At 51.6% G+C, this 22,175-nt stretch overlaps 1 protein-coding gene across 1 annotated transcript in view; it reads right to left on the bottom strand.

Annotated features, from left to right (window-relative positions):
• LOC128822405 (uncharacterized) overlaps positions 1-14,382 on the bottom strand; it is a 28,209-nt gene extending 13,827 nt beyond the window's left edge. The window contains 10 exon segments of the mRNA XM_054004105.1: positions 5,053-5,184; positions 6,529-6,566; positions 7,484-7,597; positions 7,600-7,710; positions 9,014-9,061; positions 11,040-12,042; positions 12,567-12,974; positions 13,127-13,546; positions 13,811-14,012; positions 14,231-14,382. Coding sequence (XP_053860080.1) covers positions 5,053-5,184; positions 6,529-6,566; positions 7,484-7,597; positions 7,600-7,710; positions 9,014-9,061; positions 11,040-12,042; positions 12,567-12,974; positions 13,127-13,546; positions 13,811-14,012; positions 14,231-14,382 — 2,628 coding nt within the window.
• Between the last annotated feature and the right edge of the window lie 7,793 nt (positions 14,383-22,175).

Below are 22,175 nucleotides of genomic sequence, written 5' to 3' on the forward strand. Positions count from 1 at the left end.
AACCTCCTTTCTCCTGGCATCTACAACCACCTCTTTGAAGGAGAAATCATCAGCATTCTTAGCAATGGCATTCTAAGTCACTCCGGCCAGATTAAAATGGGCTAATTCAAGAGAACTCTGTTTGCCTAGGAATTTGATAGTCCTCCATGGCTGCTATCTGCAAGGCACAGTGCCTCTGCACAAGGGAGCTTTTAGCTCTTGAAAGCTGTGAAATGGAAAAGTAGGAAATAGCCAGCAAGGCCTTTGCTACTGCTGCGGCAGACATGGAAAAGTAAAAGTGGATCAGAATCCCATTCGGTGCAGGAAAAGGGCAGGAAAGCTTGTGCAGAAGCATCTTTGCTTGCTGGGAAGAGAGAAAATCAGCAGGGCTTCTCCTCCTAGCAAGCCAAGAAACCACAAATTGGAAGTGTCACCTCCTCAGATGGCTAAAGCACTTGGATGCAGAGCGGGGAGGTTTGGCAGGGAAGCAGGCCTTGGGGTGAGCGCTGTCCTCTATGGATCTATGGAAGTGTGCCTGAAGGGCCCTGACGAGCCTCCCGTTGTCCAGGCTAAAGCTCCCTCAGCACCTCCTCCTTGGCCTTGCACTCCACAGCCTTCCCCAGCTCCCGTGTCCTCCTCTGCACACGCTCCAGCCCCTCAAGGACTTTCTGCTTCACAGGGGCCCACAACTGGGCACAGCACTCCCAGCTGTGGCCGCAGCGCTGCCCAGCCCAGGGGGACGCTCACTGCCCTGCTCCTGCTGCCCCACTCTTGCTGACACAGGCCAGGATGCCCTTGGCCTTCTTGGCTCCCTGGCCACGCGCTGGCCCACCTTCAGCTGCTCTTGACCGGCACCCCTGGGTCCTTTGGGCCCACGCAGCTCCCCCACCACAAACTTGCCCCTTTGATGTCAAATACAGCAGCCACAATTCCAAGATGTCCTTCCTCTTCTCAGCAACACAAGACAGCAGTCAAGGACTTGCAGCTTCACCCCCACCCGAGCCACTAATGCCATTTCCAAAGCTGCAGGCTTCATCCCAAAACGCATCCACAGCAACTTGCCCCTTCTGCTTTTTGCCAGGCAAGAAGCCTTCCCTACAAGGCACTTGCTTCCTTTGGCCTCACCCCACAAGAATGGCCTGCCCCAGCTTCATGGACAACGCAATCATCTCCTTGCAGCTTATCAAAAGCCAAAAGAGACTGTACAAGTGAAGAACTGCTCCAGAAAACTGCAGAACACTTCCACAAGCCAAACACACCTTTGCACAAAGGGAAAACAACTAAAGAAAGCCCCGTGACCTCCAGCACTAGCACCTGTGCCCTTGGCCACGGCCCTGCAGAAGCCCAGAGACAGAGCTTCACTGAGCCAAGCAGGCAGAAGCTGAGCTACAGCCCCCAGCTCTTGGGTGCCTCAAGGTGACAGGCCAAAGGCCAATTTCTAGCTGTCCCTGCCTGCAGGAAATGGCCGCGTCCTGCGGGATTCCAGCACTCAGCATCCTCAGCCAGCAACAGCAAGTGCTGGCTGCTCAGAAACTTGCAGCTCTGCCTTGCACTAAAGACAGCACCACCCACAACTGGCACTTACTCCCTTGGAAGCATCAGGCTCTGCTGTGACCACAGCTGCAGGCTCGTGGTTATCTTGCTCCTTTTGCTCCTCTTTGGCTTCTTCTCCAGGAGCAGAGGGAGCCGGGGCGGAGACTGCTGCTGCTTCTGTCATCTGTGGCAAGAGAGAAACATGAGGGACAGACCGTTACCTATCGTTTAGCACCTCCTTTCTCCTGGCATCTACAACCACCTCTTTGAAGGAGAAATCATCAGCATTCTTAGCAACGGCATTCTAAGTCACTCCGTCCAGATTAAAATGGGCTAATTCAAGAGAACTCTGTTTGCCTAGGAATTTGATAGTCCTCCATGGCTGCTATCTGCAAGGCACAGTGCCTCTGCACAAGGGAGCTTTTAGCTCTTGAAAGCTGTGAAATGGAAAAGTAGGAAATAGCCAGCAAGGCCTTTGCTATTGCTGCGGCACACATGGAAAACTAAAAGTGGATCAGAATCCCATTCGGTGCAGGAAAAGGGCAGGAAAGCTTGTGCAGAAGCATCTTTGCTTGCTGGGAAGAGAGAAAATGAGCAGGGCTTCTCCTCCTAGCAAGCCAAGAAACCACAAATTGGAAGTGTCACCTCCTCAGATGGCTAAAGCACTTGGATGCAGAGCGGGGATGTTTGGCAGGGAAGCAGGCCTTGGGGTGAGCGCTGTCCTCTATGGATCTATGGAAGTGTGCCTGAAGGGCCCTGACGAGCCTCCCGTTGTCCAGGCTAAAGCTCCCTCAGCACCTCCTCCTTGGCCTTGCACTCCACAGCCTTCCCCAGCTCCCGTGTCCTCCTCTGCACACGCTCCAGCCCCTCAAGGACTTTCTGCTTCACAGGGGCCCACAACTGGGCACAGCACTCCCAGCTGTGCCTGCAGCGCTGCCCAGCCCAGGGGGACGCTCACTGCCCTGCTCCTGCTGCCCCACTCTTGCTGACACAGGCCAGGACGCCCTTGGCCTTCTTGGCTCCCTGGCCACGCGCTGGCCCACCTTCAGCTGCTCTTGACCGGCACCCCTGGGTCCTTTGGGCCCACGCAGCTCCCCCACCACAAACTTGCCCCTTTGATGTCAAATACAGCAGCCACAATTCCAAGATGTCCTTCCTCTTCTCAGCAACACAAGACAGCAGTCAAGGACTTGCAGCTTCACCCCCACCCGAGCCACTAATGCCATTTCCAAAGCTGCAGGCTTCATCCCAAAACGCATCCACAGCAACTTGCCCCTTCTGCTTTTTGCCTGGCAAGAAGCCTTCCCTACAAGGCACTTGCTTCCTTTGGCCTCACCCCACAAGAATGGCCTGCCCCAGCTTCATGGACAACGCAATCATCTCCTTGCCGCTTATCAAAAATCAAAAGAGACTGTACAAGCGAAGAACTGCTCCAGAAAACTGCAGAACACTTCCACAAGCCAAACACACCTTTGCACAAAGGGAAAACAACTAAAGAAAGCCCCGTGACCTCCAGCACGAGCACCTGTGCCCTTGGCCACGGCCCTGCAGAAGCCCAGAGACAGAGCTTCACTGAGCCAAGCAGGCAGAAGCTGAGCCGCAGCCCCCAGCTCTTGGGTGCCTCAAGGTGACAGGCCAAAGGCCAATTTCTAGCTGTCCCTGCCTGCAGGAAATGGCCGCGTCCTGCGGGATTCCAGCACTCAGCATCCTCAGCCAGCAACAGCAAGTGCTGGCTGCTCAGAAACTTGCAGCTCTGCCTTGCACTAAAGACAGCACCACCCACAACTGGCACTTACTCCCTTGGAAGCATCAGGCTCTGCTGTGACCACAGCTGCAGGCTCGTGGTCGTCTTGCTCCTTTTGCTCCTCTTTGGCTTCTTCTCCAGGAGCAGAGGGAGCCGGGGCGGAGACTGCTGCTGCTTCTGTCGTCTGTGGCAAGAGAGAAACATGAGGGACAGGCCGTTACCTATCGTTTAGAACCTCCTTTCTCCTGGCATCTACAACCACCTCTTTGAAGGAGAAATCATCAGCATTCTTAGCAATGGCATTCTAAGTCACTCCGGCCAGATTAAAATGGGCTAATTCAAGAGAACTCTGTTTGCCTAGGAATTTGATAGTCCTCCATGGCTGCTATCTGCAAGGCACAGTGCCTCTGCACAAGGGAGCTTTTAGCTCTTGAAAGCTGTGAAATGGAAAAGTAGGAAATAACCAGCAAGGCCTTTGCTATTGCTGCGGCACACATGGAAAACTAAAAGTGGATCAGAATCCCATTCGGTGCAGGAAAAGGGCAGGAAAGCTTGTGCAGAAGCATCTTTGCTTGCTGGGAAGAGAAAAAATCAGCAGGGCTTCTCCTCCTAGCAAGCCAAGAAACCACAAATTGGAAGTGTCACCTCCTCAGATGGCTAAAGCACTTGGATGCAGAGCGGGGAGGTTTGGCAGGGAAGCAGGCCTTGGGGTGAGCGCTGTCCTCTATGGATCTATGGAAGTGTGCCTGAAGGGCCCTGACGAGCCTCCCGTTGTCCAGGCTAAAGCTCCCTCAGCACCTCCTCCTTGGCCTTGCACTCCACAGCCTTCCCCAGCTCCCGTGTCCTCCTCTGCACACGCTCCAGCCCCTCAAGGACTTTCTGCTTCACAGGGGCCCACAACTGGGCACAGCACTCCCAGCTGTGCCTGCAGCGCTGCCCAGCCCAGGGGGACGCTCACTGCCCTGCTCCTGCTGCCCCACTCTTGCTGACACAGGCCAGGACACCCTTGGCTTTCTTGGCTCCCTGGCCACGCGCTGGCCCACCTTCAGCTGCTCTTGACTGGCACCCCTGGGTCCTTTGGGCCCACGCAGCTCCCCCACCACAAACTTGCCCCTTTGACGTCAAATACAGCAGCCACAATTCCAAGATGTCCTTCCTCTTCTCAGCAACACAAGACAGCAGTCAAGGACTTGCAGCTTCACCCCCACCCGAGCCACTAATGCCATTTCCAAAGCTGCAGGCTTCATCCCAAAACGCAACCACAGAAACTCGCCCCTTCTGCTTTTTGCCAGGCAAGAAGCCTTCCCTACAAGGCACTTGCTTCCTTTGGCCTCACCCCACAAGAATGGCCTGCCCCAGCTTCATGGACAACGCAATCGTCTCCTTGCAGCTTATCAAAAGCCAAAAGAGACTGTACAAGTGAAGAACTGCTCCAGAAAACTGCAGAACACTTCCACAAGCCAAACACACCTTTGCACAAAGGGAAAACAACCAAAGAAAGCCCTGTGACCTCCAGCACGAGCACCTGTGCCCTTGGCCATGGCCCTGCAGAAGCCCAGAGACAGAGCTTCACTGAGCCAAGCAGGCAGAAGCTGAGCCGCAGCCCCCAGCTCTTGGGTGCCTGAAGGTGACAGGCCAAAGGCCAATTTCTAGCTGTCCCTGCCTGCAGGAAATGGCCGCGTCCTGCGGGATTCCAGCACTCAGCATCCTCAGCCAGCAACAGCAAGTGCTGGCTGCTCAGAAACTTGCAGCTCTGCCTTGCACTAAAGACAGCACCACCCACAACTGGCACTTACTCCCTTGGAAGCATCAGGCTCTGCTGTGACCACAGCTGCAGGCTCGTGGTCGTCTTGCTCCTTTTGCTCCTCTTTGGCTTCTTCTCCAGGAGCAGAGGGAGCCGGGGCGGAGACTGCTGCTGCTTCTGTCGTCTGTGGCAAGAGAGAAACATGAGGGACAGACCGTTACCTATCGTTTAGAACCTCCTTTCTCCTGGCATCTACAACCACCTCTTTGAAGGAGAAATCATCAGCATTCTTAGCAATGGCATTCTAAGTCACTCCGGCCAGATTAAAATGGGCTAATTCAAGAGAACTCTGTTTGCCTAGGAATTTGATAGTCCTCCATGGCTGCTATCTGCAAGGCACAGTGCCTCTGCACAAGGGAGCTTTTAGCTCTTGAAAGCTGTGAAATGGAAAAGTAGGAAATAGCCAGCAAGGCCTTTGCTACTGCTGCGGCAGACATGGAAAAGTAAAAGTGGATCAGAATCCCATTCGGTGCAGGAAAAGGGCAGGAAAGCTTGTGCAGAAGCATCTTTGCTTGCTGGGAAGAGAGAAAATCAGCAGGGCTTCTCCTCCTAGCAAGCCAAGAAACCACAAATTGGAAGTGTCACCTCCTCAGATGGCTAAAGCACTTGGATGCAGAGCGGGGAGGTTTGGCAGGGAAGCAGGCCTTGGGGTGAGCGCTGTCCTCTATGGATCTATGGAAGTGTGCCTGAAGGGCCCTGACGAGCCTCCCGTTGTCCAGGCTAAAGCTCCCTCAGCACCTCCTCCTTGGCCTTGCGCTCCACAGCCTTCCCCAGCTCCCGTGTCCTCCTCTGCACACGCTCCAGCCCCTCAAGGACTTTCTGCTTCACAGGGGCCCACAACTGGGCACAGCACTCCCAGCTGTGCCTGCAGCGCTGCCCAGCCCAGGGGGACGCTCACTGCCCTACTCCTGCTGCCCCACTCTTGCTGACACAGGCCAGGACGCCCTTGGCCTTCTTGGCTCCCTGGCCACGCGCTGGCCCACCTTCAGCTGCTCTTGACCGGCACCCCTGGGTCCTTTGGGCCCACGCAGCTCCCCCACCACAAACTTGCCCCTTTGACTTTAAATACAATATCCACTATTTTAAATTGTCCTTCTTGTTGTACAACCACGTCTTTTTAGGGAGTTTCCTGATGTTTGATAGGAATAAAAGTCTAAGTCACTGTGGCTTTATGAAAATGGGCTAATTGAACTCTATAGGAAATTGCTGTTTATTAAGTATTCATCCGTGTTTGGTGTTAGCAAATAATATTCTCTCTGCAAATCTTAGTTTGTAAGACTTCAAGGCTCTGAGATGGAAATTAGGAAATATCCAGATTTGCCTTGTTGTTTGTTGTTGAAGGAATGAAAATGGTTTTTCTTTTGGCCTGCATGGCTGGCCCTGTACAGTCTACTTGTTCTGGCTAAGCTCACAGCGTACTCTACAATACCTAAACACCACCAACATGAAATGTTCCTTGCTCACTCACCTTAGCATCAGCACCACTGAATACATGCTTCACGTGACCTGTAGTGGGCAAGGGAAAATGAAGCAGATGCTGTCAGAAAACTGCCTGGGCTGGTGAATCCCACAGAACAACAATTGCAAACAGAGAGTATTTTCCGCTTCACAACATCCCTCCAGGAGACACAGTTCATTCACGCAACCAGCAAGAGATCAGGACCATATTCTTGGTCGTGCTTACACTTTTGCCTGTTTAGCCAGTAAATTAATATAAACATGATCAAGAAAATGTAAATTGTTCTTTCACACTCAGTGCTCCTGTTCTACCGAACAGATAACACATCTTTAAAAATTCTCTCCTTCCAGTACCCTTTTTTTTTTTTATTAATCAGTTGTATGCACTAATTCTCATTAACTTGCTGGAAACAGTTGCCCAGAAAAGCTTCCCCAAAATTCCACTGAGCTGTGGCAGCTTTATTGTGACGCAGCACAGCAGCAGCTCCAGGATTCAGGAGCAGATAGTCACTGCTTTGGAGTTAGCATTTCATTGCAAAGGGAATCACTATTTTAGCACTTAGACAAGGGTCAAGTTAGGCACTCAAATCCTTTCATGACAAAATGTAGAAAGAAAGAAGCTTTCCCTGAATTCTGGGAACAACTGCAGAGTTTTTAGAAGGCCTTCCAAGGAGTTCTCCAGTTTATATTTTCAAAGCTGTCTTGCTTGTCCCAGCAATCTGAGGAAATGACAGACTCTGCTTCCTCAGATTCTCCTGTGGAGGGACCAGAACCCCTGCAGGTTCCCTTGCAAATGCTGCCCCTGTGCCTACAGACACCCCCTTTTTAGCTGAATCTCTTGACAGGAGCTTTCCCAAACCAGTGGCACCCTAATGCTCCTTCTGTTTCAAAATAACTCAGTCACTAAGAGCAGGAAGACATACAAAAGCCAGGTTTGGTTACACCCAGGGAAAACCTCTACTTACGTGCCAGGTTAGTCAGGTAATAGGCAGAATAAGAAACGCCGTAAACAGTGACAAATGCAGCAGCAAATTGCTCAATCATTGTAGCACTGCTGCGCAGATTCACTCCAACACAAGAAAAAACAAGGCTCTTGTCAGTGTGCAGCTGCCCACTGACACGTGCCTTAACCAAGAGGATGCACTGAGCATCCTGCACTGAGCAAGGCCTAGGGCTGCTCTGACGCTGAGGCCTTTTGTGCACCACAGCAACCTTCTGATGTCACCATGACCGCATGGCAACCATACCCTGACATCACAATGCAAACCCTCTATATTGGCCTGTGAATTGATGCCAAGCAATAACCAACCATCTGTACAGCAAAGGCTAAATAGCCTGGGGAGTTCTCCTCTGTCACAAAGTAGCACAAATTCCCTTTGTGGGCCAAACCCTGCTGTTCAAGGGATCCAAGAGTAACTCCAAGAGCGCACCAAGTACCTACACCCTGTACCCCAACGAAGCACCGAGATGGGACCCAAGCAAAGGAAAGCTGACCAAGAGAATAGCCCAAAGCACTGCACATCTGAGAAATGACCTGTATAAAATTTAGGTCCTCCGGGGGTTCCCTGGGTTCCCAGCCAGTCCGGAGAGTGATCCTCGGCTGGCCGGTCCGCAGGGAGGGGTAGATGAAACCCGGAAAGCTCCACCAAATAAAGACGAGACGTCTCCCGAGCAGCAGGATCCGAGAGGTTTATTGTAGGAGAGAGAAGGAGCACGAGGAGAAGGCAAGGAGCACGAGGAGAAGGCAAGGAGCAGCAACACTCTCGGAGGGAAAATTGACTCAGGGAGCCTAGTGCAAGGGCGGGACCGAGAATATAAGGGCAGAGGGATAGGAGTGGCTAGGGCACAAACCAACCAATGGGTAACGGGTAGAGGGGAGGAGACGGGATGGGGTGACATGTAATGAACCAATCGGGATACAGGAGAGGAGTGGCATTCTAACAGGGTCCAATGGGATTAACAGAACAGAAGAACTTTCTAGAACCGGGGAGTGTGTTAAGCTTTGACAGACAGCCTCAACTGGGGAGGGAAACAGCATGTGATTGACAACTTCTGGCTATATTGAAGTTGCCTCCCAAGGGAGGGCGGGGACCCCTCCCACAACTCCCCCTTTTTGGTTTATTAAAAAAACATTTCCCATTGTCCTAGTTAACAATTTCTTAAAGATGGTTAATGCAACAGAAATTAAGAAAATTATGATTAAAACCCAAACTAAACCTTTAACAATTGGAATGGCCCACCCAGGAACACCCCATTGAGAAAAGATCTTGTTCACAGCGTCCACAGCCCCAGTTTCAGTCTTTAAGTCCTTTACCAACGCCTGGATCCGCTGGATGCTGGCTTGGATGGATGTGCTCTTTGATGACAAATTGAAGCCTGTCCGATGGACTTTGCCAGCGTGACCCAGACGTTCTCTTTGGGCTGTGGTACGATCCAGCTTCCTGCCAGGTGAAGCCACACTATGATGAAAAGTGCTGCTGCAGGAAGCTGGTCACTGCAGGGTGTTCTGGCTGCTGCGACTGCCATTCTGGGTGGACCAAAGTCTAATAAATAGACATATAACGGAAATAAGAATAGTGACCCCTTTGAATCCCCATCCTCCCCCGTGTAAATCGAAATAGTAACAAAACAGGAAAACAAAATCAGGTCAGGTATGAGGGAAGAAGGGGTGAGGAAAGTGGTAGGACGGAAAAGGGTGAGGGATGGTAGGGGATGGGGTCAGAGGATAAGCAGTCCAAGCCGGCGGGAAATGCCGGTTAGTTATTAAAGTCCTGACGGTGATACTGGCTGGTCTAGTCTTCTTCCTTTTCCTTCGACTCCACGCGACGGTGGTTTCTGATGGAGCTGGCGTCTCGGGGGAGTGTTCCGGGGGTTGGCTTTCTGTAGAGATGTCCTCCCGGTACGGTTTGATGAATTTCCCGGGGATCCACCTGGGGCCCTGTTCTGTTGAAACACATCCATACCCTCTCCCCCACGTTATTAGAGGGTATGGACCTTTGATAACTTTAGACTCAGGGTCTTTTATGAGCACAGGAGGTCTCTCCTTCAACTGCGCCCTGGTGTTATTGTGGAAATGGCGCAGGATCGGGGGGTTTGGCTCACGGTCTGAACAGTTCATGAAATTGAGAACATACAGGGCCTTGCACAACCTCTCTACAGGGCTCGTGGTGATGGCCGAATCGTTTTGTTGTTCTAATAATTTCTTAATCTCTTGGTGTTTCCGTTCCACGATTGACTGCCCTGTAGGGTTGTGTGGAATTCCTGTAACGTGGTCAATGCCCCATAGTTGCACAAATTCCATGAACTGTTTGGACACAAACCCTGGTCCGTTATCAGTCTTTATAGTTTTTGGGACACCCAGAGTGGAGAAAGCCATATATAGATGTTTTATAATGTCTTTGGTTTTTTCCCCCGTATGTGTGGAGGCAAACACTGCCCCCGAGAATGTGTCCACCGACACGTGGAGATATTTGAGCCGCCCAAAGGAAGGAAAATGAGTAATGTCTGTCTGCCAGATGTCCAATGCTCCCAGTCCCCGGGGGTTAACCCCCGTCGCTACTGATGGTAATGCGTGGGACTGGCAGTTGGGGCAGGTGGCTAAGATGGCTCGCGCCTGCTCCTTAGAGATCTTAAATTGGCGGCATAGAGCTGGAGCATTCTGATGGTAAAAGGCGTGGCTCATCTTAGCCTGCATATGAACATCTGGCAGGGCGGGTCTTAGAACTGTCTGGTTTACAGAAGTGGAGGTGGCCAGCATCGCCAGGGTATCTGCTCTCCGGTTACCCTCAGTGATGTCACCTGGCAGGTCGGTGTGTGACCTAACATGCAGAATATGATAAGGTTGCTCTCGGTGGGAGATCAGCCAAATTAGTTCTGAGAGCAAGCTGTAGAGCGTTTTGTTTTGAATTTCTTTGAGCAGGGCATGTTCGGCCCGCTCTGCTATCCCGGCTACATATGCCGAATCAGTTACCAAATTGAAAGGTTGTTGGAATTTTCTGAAGGCTCTCACAACCGCTGCAAGTTCAGCGATTTGGGGGGATCCCTGAACTATTTGGACGTCAGATTCCCACTTCTGACTGTCCGGGTCCTTCCAAGTGATCACTGATTTGTGGGATCTTCCCGACCCATCAGTGAACACTGTGAGAGCATTTTTTAGTGGTATTTTGCTTTTAAAAATTTTTGGAGCCAGGTATAAAGTGTCTTTAAATAATTTGTGCTTGGGATAGTGTATCCGAATTTGACCAGGATAGCTATCTACTGAAATCTGCAAATTTTCATTTGTTTGTAAAAGGAAATCCAATTGGTCCAAATTTAATGGTAAATAGATGCATGCTGGGTCACACCCTGCGAGGGTCCGGAGGCGCTGGCGGGCCTTAATGATTAGTTTAGACATAAGTTCAGGAAATGTTGTTACTGTCTTGGCGGGTTGGTGGGGGAGGAACAGCCACTCAATGATAAGGAGTGGGTCTCTCTGGCTGTCGTCCCACTGGAATAGCAGGGCGTGTAAGTTGGGGGACTTACCCAGGATGGCACACTGGATTGGGAGGGACCGCGCGACCCGATGCGCCTGGCGGGACTTGATAGCAGCTGCGACTCTCTCCAAGGCCTCACGGGCATCCGGTGTGAGATGTCGTGGGGATGCCAGGTCGCCGTCGCCTTTCAGCAGGTGGAAAAGTGGCGACAGCTCCTCTGTGGTGAGTCCCAGGAGAGGTCGAATCCAGGTGATGGTACCGCAAAGCTGCTGCAAATCCCGCAGGGTCTGTGGGTCGTCCTTGATAACAAGAGACTGGGGCGCGACGGTCCTTCCCGTAATTAGGAAGCCCAGGTATTTCCAGGGGGACGACAGCTGGATCTTGTCTTCTGCGATTTGAAACCCCGCATCTTTAATGGCTTTAATGGTCCTGTCCAAGGCTGCTTGTAGGTATGTTGAGCTAGCAGCACAAATCAAAATATCATCCATATAGTGAAGGATGATGGCCTCTGGGAAAAGGCGACGAACTGGGGAAAGGACCTGTGCCACAAAGGTTTGGCAGAGCACCGGAGAATTCTTCATTCCCTGTGGCAGAGTAGTCCATTGATACCGTTTGTACGGCTCACCTCGGTTGAGAGAAGGAACCGAAAACGCGAACCTGGGAGCATCCCCGGGGTATAACGGGATGTTGAAGAAACAATCCTTGATATCAAGGATTGCGAGCTGCCAATCCCGGGGCAGCATAGAGGGAGAGGGAAGGCCTGGTTGCAAGGGCCCCATATCCTCAATAACATCATTAACCCTGCGTAGGTCTTGGAGCAGGCGCCACCTGTCTCTGCCGGGCTTTTTAATAACAAAGACAGGTGTGTTCCAGGGGCTGGTGGAAGGTATTAAATGCCCCAGGCGCACCTGCTCCTCTACTAGTTCGTTGAGCGCAGTAAGTTTTTCGATTGGCAAGGGCCACTGGTCCACCCACACCGGTGTATCAGTTTTCCAATTAAGCGGTGGGGAGGTGCGCTCCGCAGTGGCCCAGACTAAAAATCCCACGCAGGGCTAGGGATGTCGAGACGGGCACCCCATTGGGACAATACGTCCCTGCCTAATAATTTGATGTTAGATGCAACTACGAAAGGCCGAATTGTGGCAACCTGGCCCTCCGGCCCCTCTACACACACGAGGTGCTTACTGCGTCGGGAATTGACGGCTCCTCCGACGCCGGAGATTGTGCCACAAGGGGACACTAACTCCCAGTCGCGCGGCCACTCTGCCTGAGGGACGATGGTAACGTCTGCACCGGTGTCTGCCATCAGGTCCAACGAAATGTTTTTCCCCTGAAAAACAAAGGTAGTTTTAATAATTGGTCTTTGTCTGCTAACGTTCTGAATGAAGAAAGCAGAAGGGTCTTGATCCGTAGGAAAGTCTGATAGAATGTTGCAGCCAGTGTCATTGAAGTGCATATGATCGGTAGGAAAGTCCGATAGAATGTTGCAACCAGTGTCCCTGAAGTGCATGTGTAAGATGTAGCACAGAGCTAAAGGAGACCCTCTCGGCAGAGAGAACGGAGGATGATGGCACACCACGGAGACGTTGAGCTCTGCCCCTGGCTCGAAGCAGACGACCTCCGGGATGATGGTGAGGTCGTCCGGCGTGCTGATGGAGTCCCCGATGAACAGCACTGTGACGGGGTGGTCGCAGTATGGTGGCGGCAGGAATCCTACCGGGACACGGACCAAGTCCTCATCCGGAAACATAATGTGGATGGAACTCCGGAGGACTTGGCGGCGGGCACTGTTCAGTTGTTGAGTCCGTCTGAGGAGCCGGAGCCCGTCCTCCTGGCTGCGGATGTCCGGAGAAACGTGCCGTTGGGGCAGTGGTTCTCCGGGAGCGATGGCAGCGCAGGGCGTTGGGACGGGCCATTTGTTGTCGTAGCGCGGCCCCTCAGCGCGCTCCGCCTCCCGTTTCCCGGCCGATGATAACGAGGATTCCTGTAAGGTGGTCTCGGGGAGGGGTTATAATGAGGGTAGGACCTCTCTGGTGGCCAGTGTGGGCAATTGGCTTGTATATGGCCCAGTTGGCCGCAGCCGAAGCAGCGCGTGTTCATGAGGTCCACCATTGCCTCCCCCACACCTCTGCTCACCGCAAACGCCACAGTCTGCTCCATCGATGCCGCTTTTGTGCACGCCTCGACCATCTTGGCGATGGTCGGCTCCGGATCCTGGGGGAGAGCTCGCAGGATCTTCTTTGTCTCCGGGTTGGCGTTGGTCAAGGCCATCTTACGCAGCAGTTCTTCTCGAGCCTCGACGTTCTCAATCTGCCGGTCTATAGCCTCCTTTAACCTGTCAATATACTTCATAAAAGTCTCATCAGGGCCCTGGAGGATGGATGTGAAGTTCTGGAGAGGGGTGGTTCCATCAGGTATTTTTAGTAGGGCCTCCTTCCCAGCATCTCGGATGTCAGTTAGCAGATTGTCGGGAAGGAGGATCTGATCTTCTGGTTTACTAAATTCCCCTTCCCCTGCCAGCGCCTCCAGGCCCTCGGCGCCATCTCCCAGCACCTCCTTAAGGTCATATTTGGTTAGAATAGGTTTTAATAGCTTTTTCCAATGTATTTCCCACAGAAGAAATTCTGTGGGGGACAGCAGAGCCTTCGCTATATATCGAATGTCATGCTGCACCAAAGTATGTCCAGTAAAAGTAAGGTCCAATATGTTTTTAAAAAATGGGGAATTTCTCCCATAGTCCTTGGCTGCCTTCCTCAATTCCTTCACCTCCGTATATGGCAGCTGTTCCCACCGCGGTTCCTTCCCCCTCTTGAGTCTAACCGGTGCCGCGATTGGGCCTAGATCCCTGGCGAGATCTAGGTCCCCATCCCTAATGGCCTTGGCCCTTATCCGGGCCCAGCCCTCCCCTGGCTTGGTTGTTGGCCGGGGGTCGTCACTGTCCTCATCCTCTTCCGAGGATGAGGCAGGACAGGCTAGGGCTCGAAGCCTCTCCCTTGCCGGTGGGTCCTGGTTATGAGAGACCCTGCAGGCCAAGATGGCCTGCTTCCGGCAAAGCCTACTTCCGGTTCCGGTAGCGTGGGAACCGGAAGTGGCAGGAGAGGGGGCGTGGCCTGACCCACCCACTGGGGCATGGCCTGACCCACCCACTGGGGCGTGGCCTTCTGGTAGGCCTGTCCCACCCACCAGGGGCCCGCCCAGGGGTGTGGCTAGGGAGGCAGGGTGGGAGGGTCCCGACGTCACCGAGATCGACGCATGATGGGGGGCGGGACCCGACGCAGGGGCGGCAACCGACGAAGGGGGCGGAGATGGTAAAGTGGCGGGAACCGGAGGGGTTGAGGAGGAGGAGGCGCCATTTTGTGTCTCAGGGCAATCGGCCACGAGGCCGCCGCCATTTTGAGGTGTTATTAAAACAGAACTGGAACTGAGAGTAAAACTGGGGTTGGGGGCATGAGGATCGAGGGAATGGATAGGGCTCGTGCTGGGGTGGCCAGTCCCAGCACAAGAGAAGGACAGAGTGGAACGGGAGGCAGCAGGGAGACGGTGGCAACCCTGTGCCTTATTTTGGCAGGATCTATCTCCCGATCCACCCTTAGGGGAAATGGGGTTAGGAGCGAGGGGGGCGGAATAAGGGGTAGGAAAACTGGGACCCGAACTTTCCCCTTTTTGTTTAACTAAATTAAAAATAATATCATAAATAGGAAAAAATCTCCCGACCCTAAAATTCCCAGAAACTTGTAAATCATAAATATAACGCCCAATTTTTCCCCAGAATGAAATAGAAAGAACATCCTCAGTAGAGGCATCTGGAAAATGATCAAAAATGAAAATAACAAAAGATTTAAGGACCCGCTTATTAAAAGAAACATTCCCCAACTGAAGGGTAGCTTTAACTTGGCAATAAAAGTCTCGTCTTGCAGGGGAGAGGCGGTTACCCATCTCCTCGCTGCAGAAGAGAATCCCCACCCGAGCAAAGGAAAAAAGGAAAGGATAAGAGCCTGCGTCGGCTGCTCTCCTCGAGCAGCTGCACTCACCCAACTACGACGCGGCGAAAAGAAAAGCTGAGGCGGGGTAGTGGAGCTCTGCTGGTGTCGTGAAATCCGGGGCTTCCCTTGAAGCTGCAGGGTCGGATATCCACGACTTGTCAGCAGATCCAGGAGATAGGAGTCTTCTTAAAACAGAAGAACAGCTACTCCTGGGATTGGCGGCGAACGGCGCTTGTAATCCCACAGCGCAGGGTCACAGATCCTCACACGGCAGGAGACGCTCGTCGGAGACCGGGGCAGCGATCACCGTGTTCGAGGCGCCAATTGTATAAAATTTAGGTCCTCCGGGGGTTCCCTGGGTTCCCAGCCAGTCCGGAGAGTGATCCTCGGCTGGCCGGTCCGCAGGGAGGGGTAGATGAAACCCGGAAAGCTCCACCAAATAAAGACGAGACGTCTCCCGAGCAGCAGGATCCGAGAGGTTTATTGTAGGAGAGAGAAGGAGCACGAGGAGAAGGCAAGGAGCACGAGGAGAAGGCAAGGAGCAGCAACACTCTCGGAGGGAAAATTGACTCAGGGAGCCTAGTGCAAGGGCGGGACCGAGAATATAAGGGCAGAGGGATAGGAGTGGCTAGGGCACAAACCAACCAATGGGTAACGGGTAGAGGGGAGGAGACGGGATGGGGTGACATGTAATGAACCAATCGGGATACAGGAGAGGAGTGGCATTCTAACAGGGTCCAATGGGATTAACAGAACAGAAGAACTTTCTAGAACCGGGGAGTGTGTTAAGCTTTGACAGACAGCCTCAACTGGGGAGGGAAACAGCATGTGATTGACAACTTCTGGCTATATTGAAGTTGCCTCCCAAGGGAGGGCGGGGACCCCTCCCACAATGACCCTCACTTTTAAAATGTTAAAGGTTTAATAAACCTTAACAGAGGACTGAATAAGGAAAAATTGCAGCACTGGGAGTCTCTATGACCATTACGAGCAGCTCATCTACAAAACAGATGCTCTGCCTTTTATACCCTTAGCCCCTCCAAAGTTTTATCAGTCAGCTCTTTCTCTGCTGTCCACTGGTGGAGATTACTTTCTTACATCTTGATTGGAGGTCAGGTGTTGTTACACCGCGCCTCCTGGTCACAAGCCGGCCCTCCCCAAAAGCCCTGACTACCAAGGCTGTTACAAGGGGGAGGGCAAATAAGGCTATGGGAGGATATATTACAATAACATCACTATACATTGTAACATCCACATACTATCTACCTCTTAATTGGGAGAGCCAACTGTTACATTACTCATCTAGAACACACAGAACCAGGAGAGAAGGCACTGTTGGCATAACAGCTGAAATAATTCCTCACAAATCTCCCACATATTTACACGTTTCCTGGATATGCCCAGGGCTCCTGAGCATGTACATCTCTGCCTTTATTCCCCTTTGGAAGCAGTCAAACTGGCAGCATCTGCCTGCCCGCAGGAGCTGCTCCAAGCTGGAATGCGACTGGCGATGCTGATTTCCAGAGGCTTCTGTGTCCCAGGAGAAGCCAAGGCAGGAGTGGGTTGAAAGGCGCTGGAGCTGCTGCTGCTGCTCTGTGCCAGAGAGCCCTGGCTGGGCAGGGCACGGTGCCCACTGCGCTGCGGGCTCTTTCTGCTGGCAGAGCTGGGCACACCTGGGAACAAGGCATGGCAGCTTGTGGGGAAATCAAGGGGTTTGTGGGGGCTGCATTGCTCTGCACACAGCCAGGCCACCTGTGGCACAGAGTTCTGGCGCCTAAAAAGATGAAGCAGAGGGGAATAGCTGGAAAAGGTTTCATTTTGACCTTTCTTACCTGCTCACAGAAGTTGCCAAAATGAAAGTTACCAAGCAGGGCCTGATCCCTGCTGCCAGCTCAGGCTTAGAAAGGAGGCATTTGTTTATTTCAGTACTCAGTGCATAGGGAATCACTTCCCTAACACCTGCACACCCAGCAATCTCACTTACTAGTTTGTATCCATGCAACTAAGACAGAGTCAATACTTTGCTGAAACTCACAGGCTAAACATTACTCCAAATTCTTTGACGTATTTAAATCATTTCTCAGAATTGATTGACAGGAGGGTAGGAATATCCTGTAGGTCCCTGGTGGTCATTGCCACAGGTTCAGGAGGAGACTCATGCACAAAATAATCTAAGACACAACTGGGCTTGCAAAGCAAATTTATTCCATTAGTTCCAGTGGCAAATAATACATACCAACCCCTGGATTCCCAAAAATCCGCTGAGCAGGAGAGGGAGATGGAGCGTGGTGCTTGGTGTGGGGGGGGCAGGTAGGCAGTGCACTTCCAGGATCTCCCCTGGATCAAAAGGGTGTGCATCTCGTCCTTCTCACCCCTCCAGCCCAGAACCAGGCCTTGTATCTCCAGCGCAGGAGCGGAATTTTCCCAGTTACAGCATCAGCTCACACATGGCCGGCGCGTGAGATGAAGCCGCGGTGGCTCCCGATACCGACCCCATGCCAACAACAGCTCCCTTATGCATTGTTCCCCTTTCAAACCTTAACTGCCCACCCATTGACCAATACATTGCTTATCCTTCAAGGATCATGTTCCCACCTGTAATAAATAAAAAGGTCTTCATCAAAACGAGCATTGAAGGAGATAAGAATTTGAACTGAGTAGGGAATTTCAAGGTGTGGGAGGAGAAGGAGGGGGGGGGCCGAGGGAACAGCAAGTATCCTGCTTAAGAATTGTGCAGATGCAACTAGCATAGAAGACTGTGTAACTAATTATACACAAGTTAACTTTTAGGCCAAGGACAATCTGCAAGGAAGATGAGGAGCCTTCATCCCTACGACCACCAAGGGCAGAAAAAAAAAGACCCCCTAGCAACCAATTCCAGAGGCGCAGAGTGCATTGAGAGAAAATACATCAACCGGAAAAAAAAAAAAAAAAAAAAAAAAATTATAAAAACAAAAAGGGCAAAGGGAGAGGGCGCGCCGTGGTAGAGCAGAGACTCTCCGGACGCCCAGCGCTGTCTTTTGCTCATTACCACTTCCTTAATAAATTCTTGTTAATCGATTTATCTATAATTGGGCTCCCCAATTGAATTTGTCCATAACAAATTTGGTGCAGTGACTCGGATGAGGGCGACCGGGTGGGAATTCCTCATCAGGGAGGCGCCCCGCTGCCTCTGCAGCGGGCCTGGTGCAGGCTTTGCCTTCCCAGACCCTTACCAATGAACCTAAATTTGGTATTAAGCAAAAGGGATACCGGTAACCCCATAATCTTTGTGCACAAAGCCCAGGTGAAGACGCAGAACAGCTGAGTATAAAAGTGGGAATCCTCTCGGTTGGGGTTGGGATCCCAGGACATAACCTATGAGACGTCCCTTTAGGACGAGGCAAGTGTGGACCTCTAAGTAGTGCGGTTTCCAGACCCCGAGAGGGGCTGGGCCACAAACGGGGCCGCGAGTGTGTGTGTGCATGAAGGTGTCCTGGAAGATGGGACAGAGGAAAAGCAAGCCCTCTGATTCCATGGGGATGGGGACCCCGGTAAAGCTTCCCCAGATACCACCTGACAGTCCGTTAGGTCTAATGATAAAATCTTGGGATGAATATCCTTCAAGAAAAGGGAAGGATAGGGCAGAAATGGTACATTATTGTATGGAAGTATGGGGAGGGAAACAGATCCGTGGTGATAATTCATTTTGGCCAGTGTCTGGAAGCTTTGAGGACTGGATTTGCCAGACATTAAACATTTATGGAAACTCTAAAGAACCTTTTGATATGGAAGAGAGCTAGTTTGCGGCTCTCTGGATAGTGGAGGAAACAAGAGCAAAACTTTTTGCCTTAAGCACCCAGGGAGGGAAAAAGAAAAATAAAAAGCCTGAGGAAGTTCCAACTGCACCCCCCTCTACCATACATACCTCCCCCTCCTCCACCCCCACCAGTACCACCCATAGTCTACCCCGATTTGGATCAAGGGGGAGATTTTGATAACCAAGAGGTAGAAATCCCGGAGCCGGTCTCTGAGGAAAATCGCCGCGTTACTCGTAGCCTAACACGGGGGGAAAGAGAAGGGGAAGGGCAAGCTCTATATCCACTAAGGGAAGTAGCTTTGGGAATGATCCCTAACCCCAATGCTGGTCAGCAGGGACAACCAGCCCAAATTCCAGGAATAGGTTATGTGGAGGTACCTCTCAACTCAGGAGATGGGAGGGAGTTCAAGAAAGAAATGGGACACCTATTGGAAGACCCCCTCGGAGTTGCAGAGCGGGTGGATCAGTTTCTGGGGCCCAACGTGTGTACGTGGGACGAAATGCAGTCAATACTGGGGATTCTATTCACATCTGAGAAGCGAGGGATGATCAGGATGGCCGGTATGAGGATTTGGGATAGAGACCATCAGGCAGGACCCCAAGCAGATGCTAAGTGGCCTTTACAGCGTCCTAATTGGGATAAACAGGATCCCCTGCATAGGACACATATGGCAGACTGAAGAACAATTCTTATCCAAGGCATCAGAGACTCAGTCCCTGTCGTGGTTTGACATGGAAGTGAATTTTTTTTTCCAGGAAGTTGGGTCAAACCAATCAGTGGTCAGGTTTGGATATTGGCACCTGGAGTGACCACTGAAAGTATGGACACGCCTCTGAGAACACAGGGGGTTAAAAGCAAGAACTCCCAGGGGAACTGTCTCTTTGGTTCCGGTGGTCAGAGAGTGCAGGCTCTCCCCTGCCCAGCCATGGGCTGGGTGGGGGAGGGGAAGCCACGCGGCCTTGTCCAGGTGGGCCGAGGGGCTGAGGGTCTGGAACCCAGCCAGCTCCTGTGGACGGAAGGGTGGAGAGAAGTGGAGATGCCTTTGTTCCCCCCCCCCCCCCCCCCCCACAGAGGGAAAGTGACAGAGAGCCTGGCGGCACCTGGAAATTTGCCGGCAGAGGAGAAGGAGAAAGGGGGGGGATGATGCCCAGCGTGGGAGACGGAACACTGGACCGAGATTTCAGCCGTCCAGAGAGTCTGAACTTTTAACCCTTTCCAGGAAATGAGGGCTTTGTAAAATATTACTCCTCCTTGATTTGTAGTGGAAGAGAGACAGTCCGGGACCTGAGATGTTAGAAGAAGAAATATTTAGGTGGGAGGAGATGATGAAGTAGCTTTTGCCTGGACTTTTCTTGTTAGCCATGGACTGAACCAAAATCTCCTGCAATAGAGACTGCATTTTAGGGGGATGCAGTGGTGACCCAAGGAAACCTGCTTCAGCAACCACCAGCACAGGAATGGCAAGAACAGAAGAAAGCTGAGGAGGGAATGGTGATGCCCTCTGTCTTCAGGAAGATGATCTCAGTTCTTGGACCCTTGGCCCCAGGGGAAAATGGGGGGGGACTGTAGTCCCAGGATGAGAAGCTGAACTGTTTTGTCTTTGGGTCCGTGGCAAAGCATCCTTAAAGGAGCCCTATGAGCAGTCTGTCCATGCACGGTGGTGAGAGCACTGTGACATGGAATGGAGAGTGTCACACTGGCAGATTTTCTCCGGGCGGTTGCCATGTGTGACAGGGAAACACAGGAGGTGGCAACTGTGTTTCCTGGGGGGTCTGTGGTGCAAGAGAGACTTCTCTCTCCCTTGATAGTTTGAGTATTGATTATCTGAAGGGTGGTAATTTGATCAGGAATCCCGGGTGATGTTTCATAGGGGGTGTTTTGGAAATTGGGAGGAGGAGGGGTGTGTGTTTTAAAAGGTCTTCATCCTGGATTTAGTCTGTGTGTCTTGTGTAGAAGTAGTTTAATAAAGTTTTTTTTCCCTTTGTTACTAAGCTTGGGCCTGCTCTGCTCTGTTCCTGATAACATCTCACAGCATTTATTTGGGAAGGTGTATTTTCATGGGGGCGCTGGCATTGCGCCAGTGTCCAACCATGACAGTTCCTAAGGGGCAGAACGTGAATAAAGCTTTTTGTGAGAGTCAAAAGAAAGATGAGGATCCCACGGAATGGTTAGGACGGCTCCGGAGATCTTTTCAGCTGTACTCCGGAGTAAACCCTGACACTCCGGAAGGACAGATGTTGTTAAAGGCCCAATTCGTGGCCAGAGCCTGGCCTGACATTAGGAGAAAGTTGGAAAAGATTGAGGATTGGCACGGTAGAGGCCTGGAAGAGTTGTTGCGGGAAGGTCAGAAAGTGTATGTCCGGAGAGAGGAAGAAGGACAGAGGAAAGGAGCGAGAGTAACGATGGCTGTGGTACGTGAAGGGCAGAAGGGAACGCCTCATCGGTTCCAGGGAAGTAAGCTGAGCGGCCAGAGGGTGGAAGGAGGGAGAAGAGAAAAGGAGGGTGGACAGGGAAGCTGCTTTTATTGTGGTAAGAGAGGGCATTTTCGGCGGGAATGCAGAAAAAGGTTGGCAGATGAAAAGCAATTCAAGGAAGATTGAGGAAGTCAGGGGCTCTATTTGCTGGGGACCCAGGAAAGAACAGAGCCCCTGGTAAAACTGAGAATTGGTCCCCAGCAGCAAGAATAGGAGTTCCTTGTGGACTCAGGAGCCAAGAGATCAACGGTTCAAACCCTTCCCACAGGGTGTAAATTATCAAGAGAAACAATACAGGTAGTTGGGGCAAAAGGGGAAGCCTTTAAAGTGCCTGTAATTAAAGACGTGATTTTTGAAACCAGCTCCAAAATAGGTATAGGGTCACTGCTATTCGTTCCAGAGGCTGACTATAACTTACTGGGACGAGATTTGATGATTGAATTAGGAATTGAAATCGACATAAATGACAAAAAGCTACTATTAAATTATGTTCTCTTTGGGTAGAGGACGAACAGAAAATTAACCCTGAAGTATGGTATACCCCAGAAACGGCGGGCCAACTGGACATAAAGCCCTTTGAAGTAATGTTAAGGAATCCTGAAGTCCCAGTTTGAGTTAAGCAATACCCAATTCCAAATGAAGGAAGGAAAGGGGTCAAACCTGAAACCGAATGGTTAAAAGCACAAGGGTTATTAGAACCCTGCATGTCCCCTTTTAATACTCCTATCCTTCCTGTTAAAAAACCTAATGGGAAATACCGTTTGGTACATGATTAGGAGAAAGGAACAAAAGGACTGTAGAAAGATTCCCGGTAGTAGCTAACCCTTATACTTTATTAAGTCAGTTAGGCCCCAAATATCAGTGGTATAGTGTTATAGATTTAAAGGATGCATTCTGGGCATGTCCCCTCCAAGAGAGTTGTAGGGAC

This window comes from Vidua macroura, chromosome Z (assembly GCF_024509145.1).
Source record: "Vidua macroura isolate BioBank_ID:100142 chromosome Z, ASM2450914v1, whole genome shotgun sequence".
Classification (NCBI taxonomy): domain Eukaryota; kingdom Metazoa; phylum Chordata; class Aves; order Passeriformes; family Viduidae; genus Vidua; species Vidua macroura.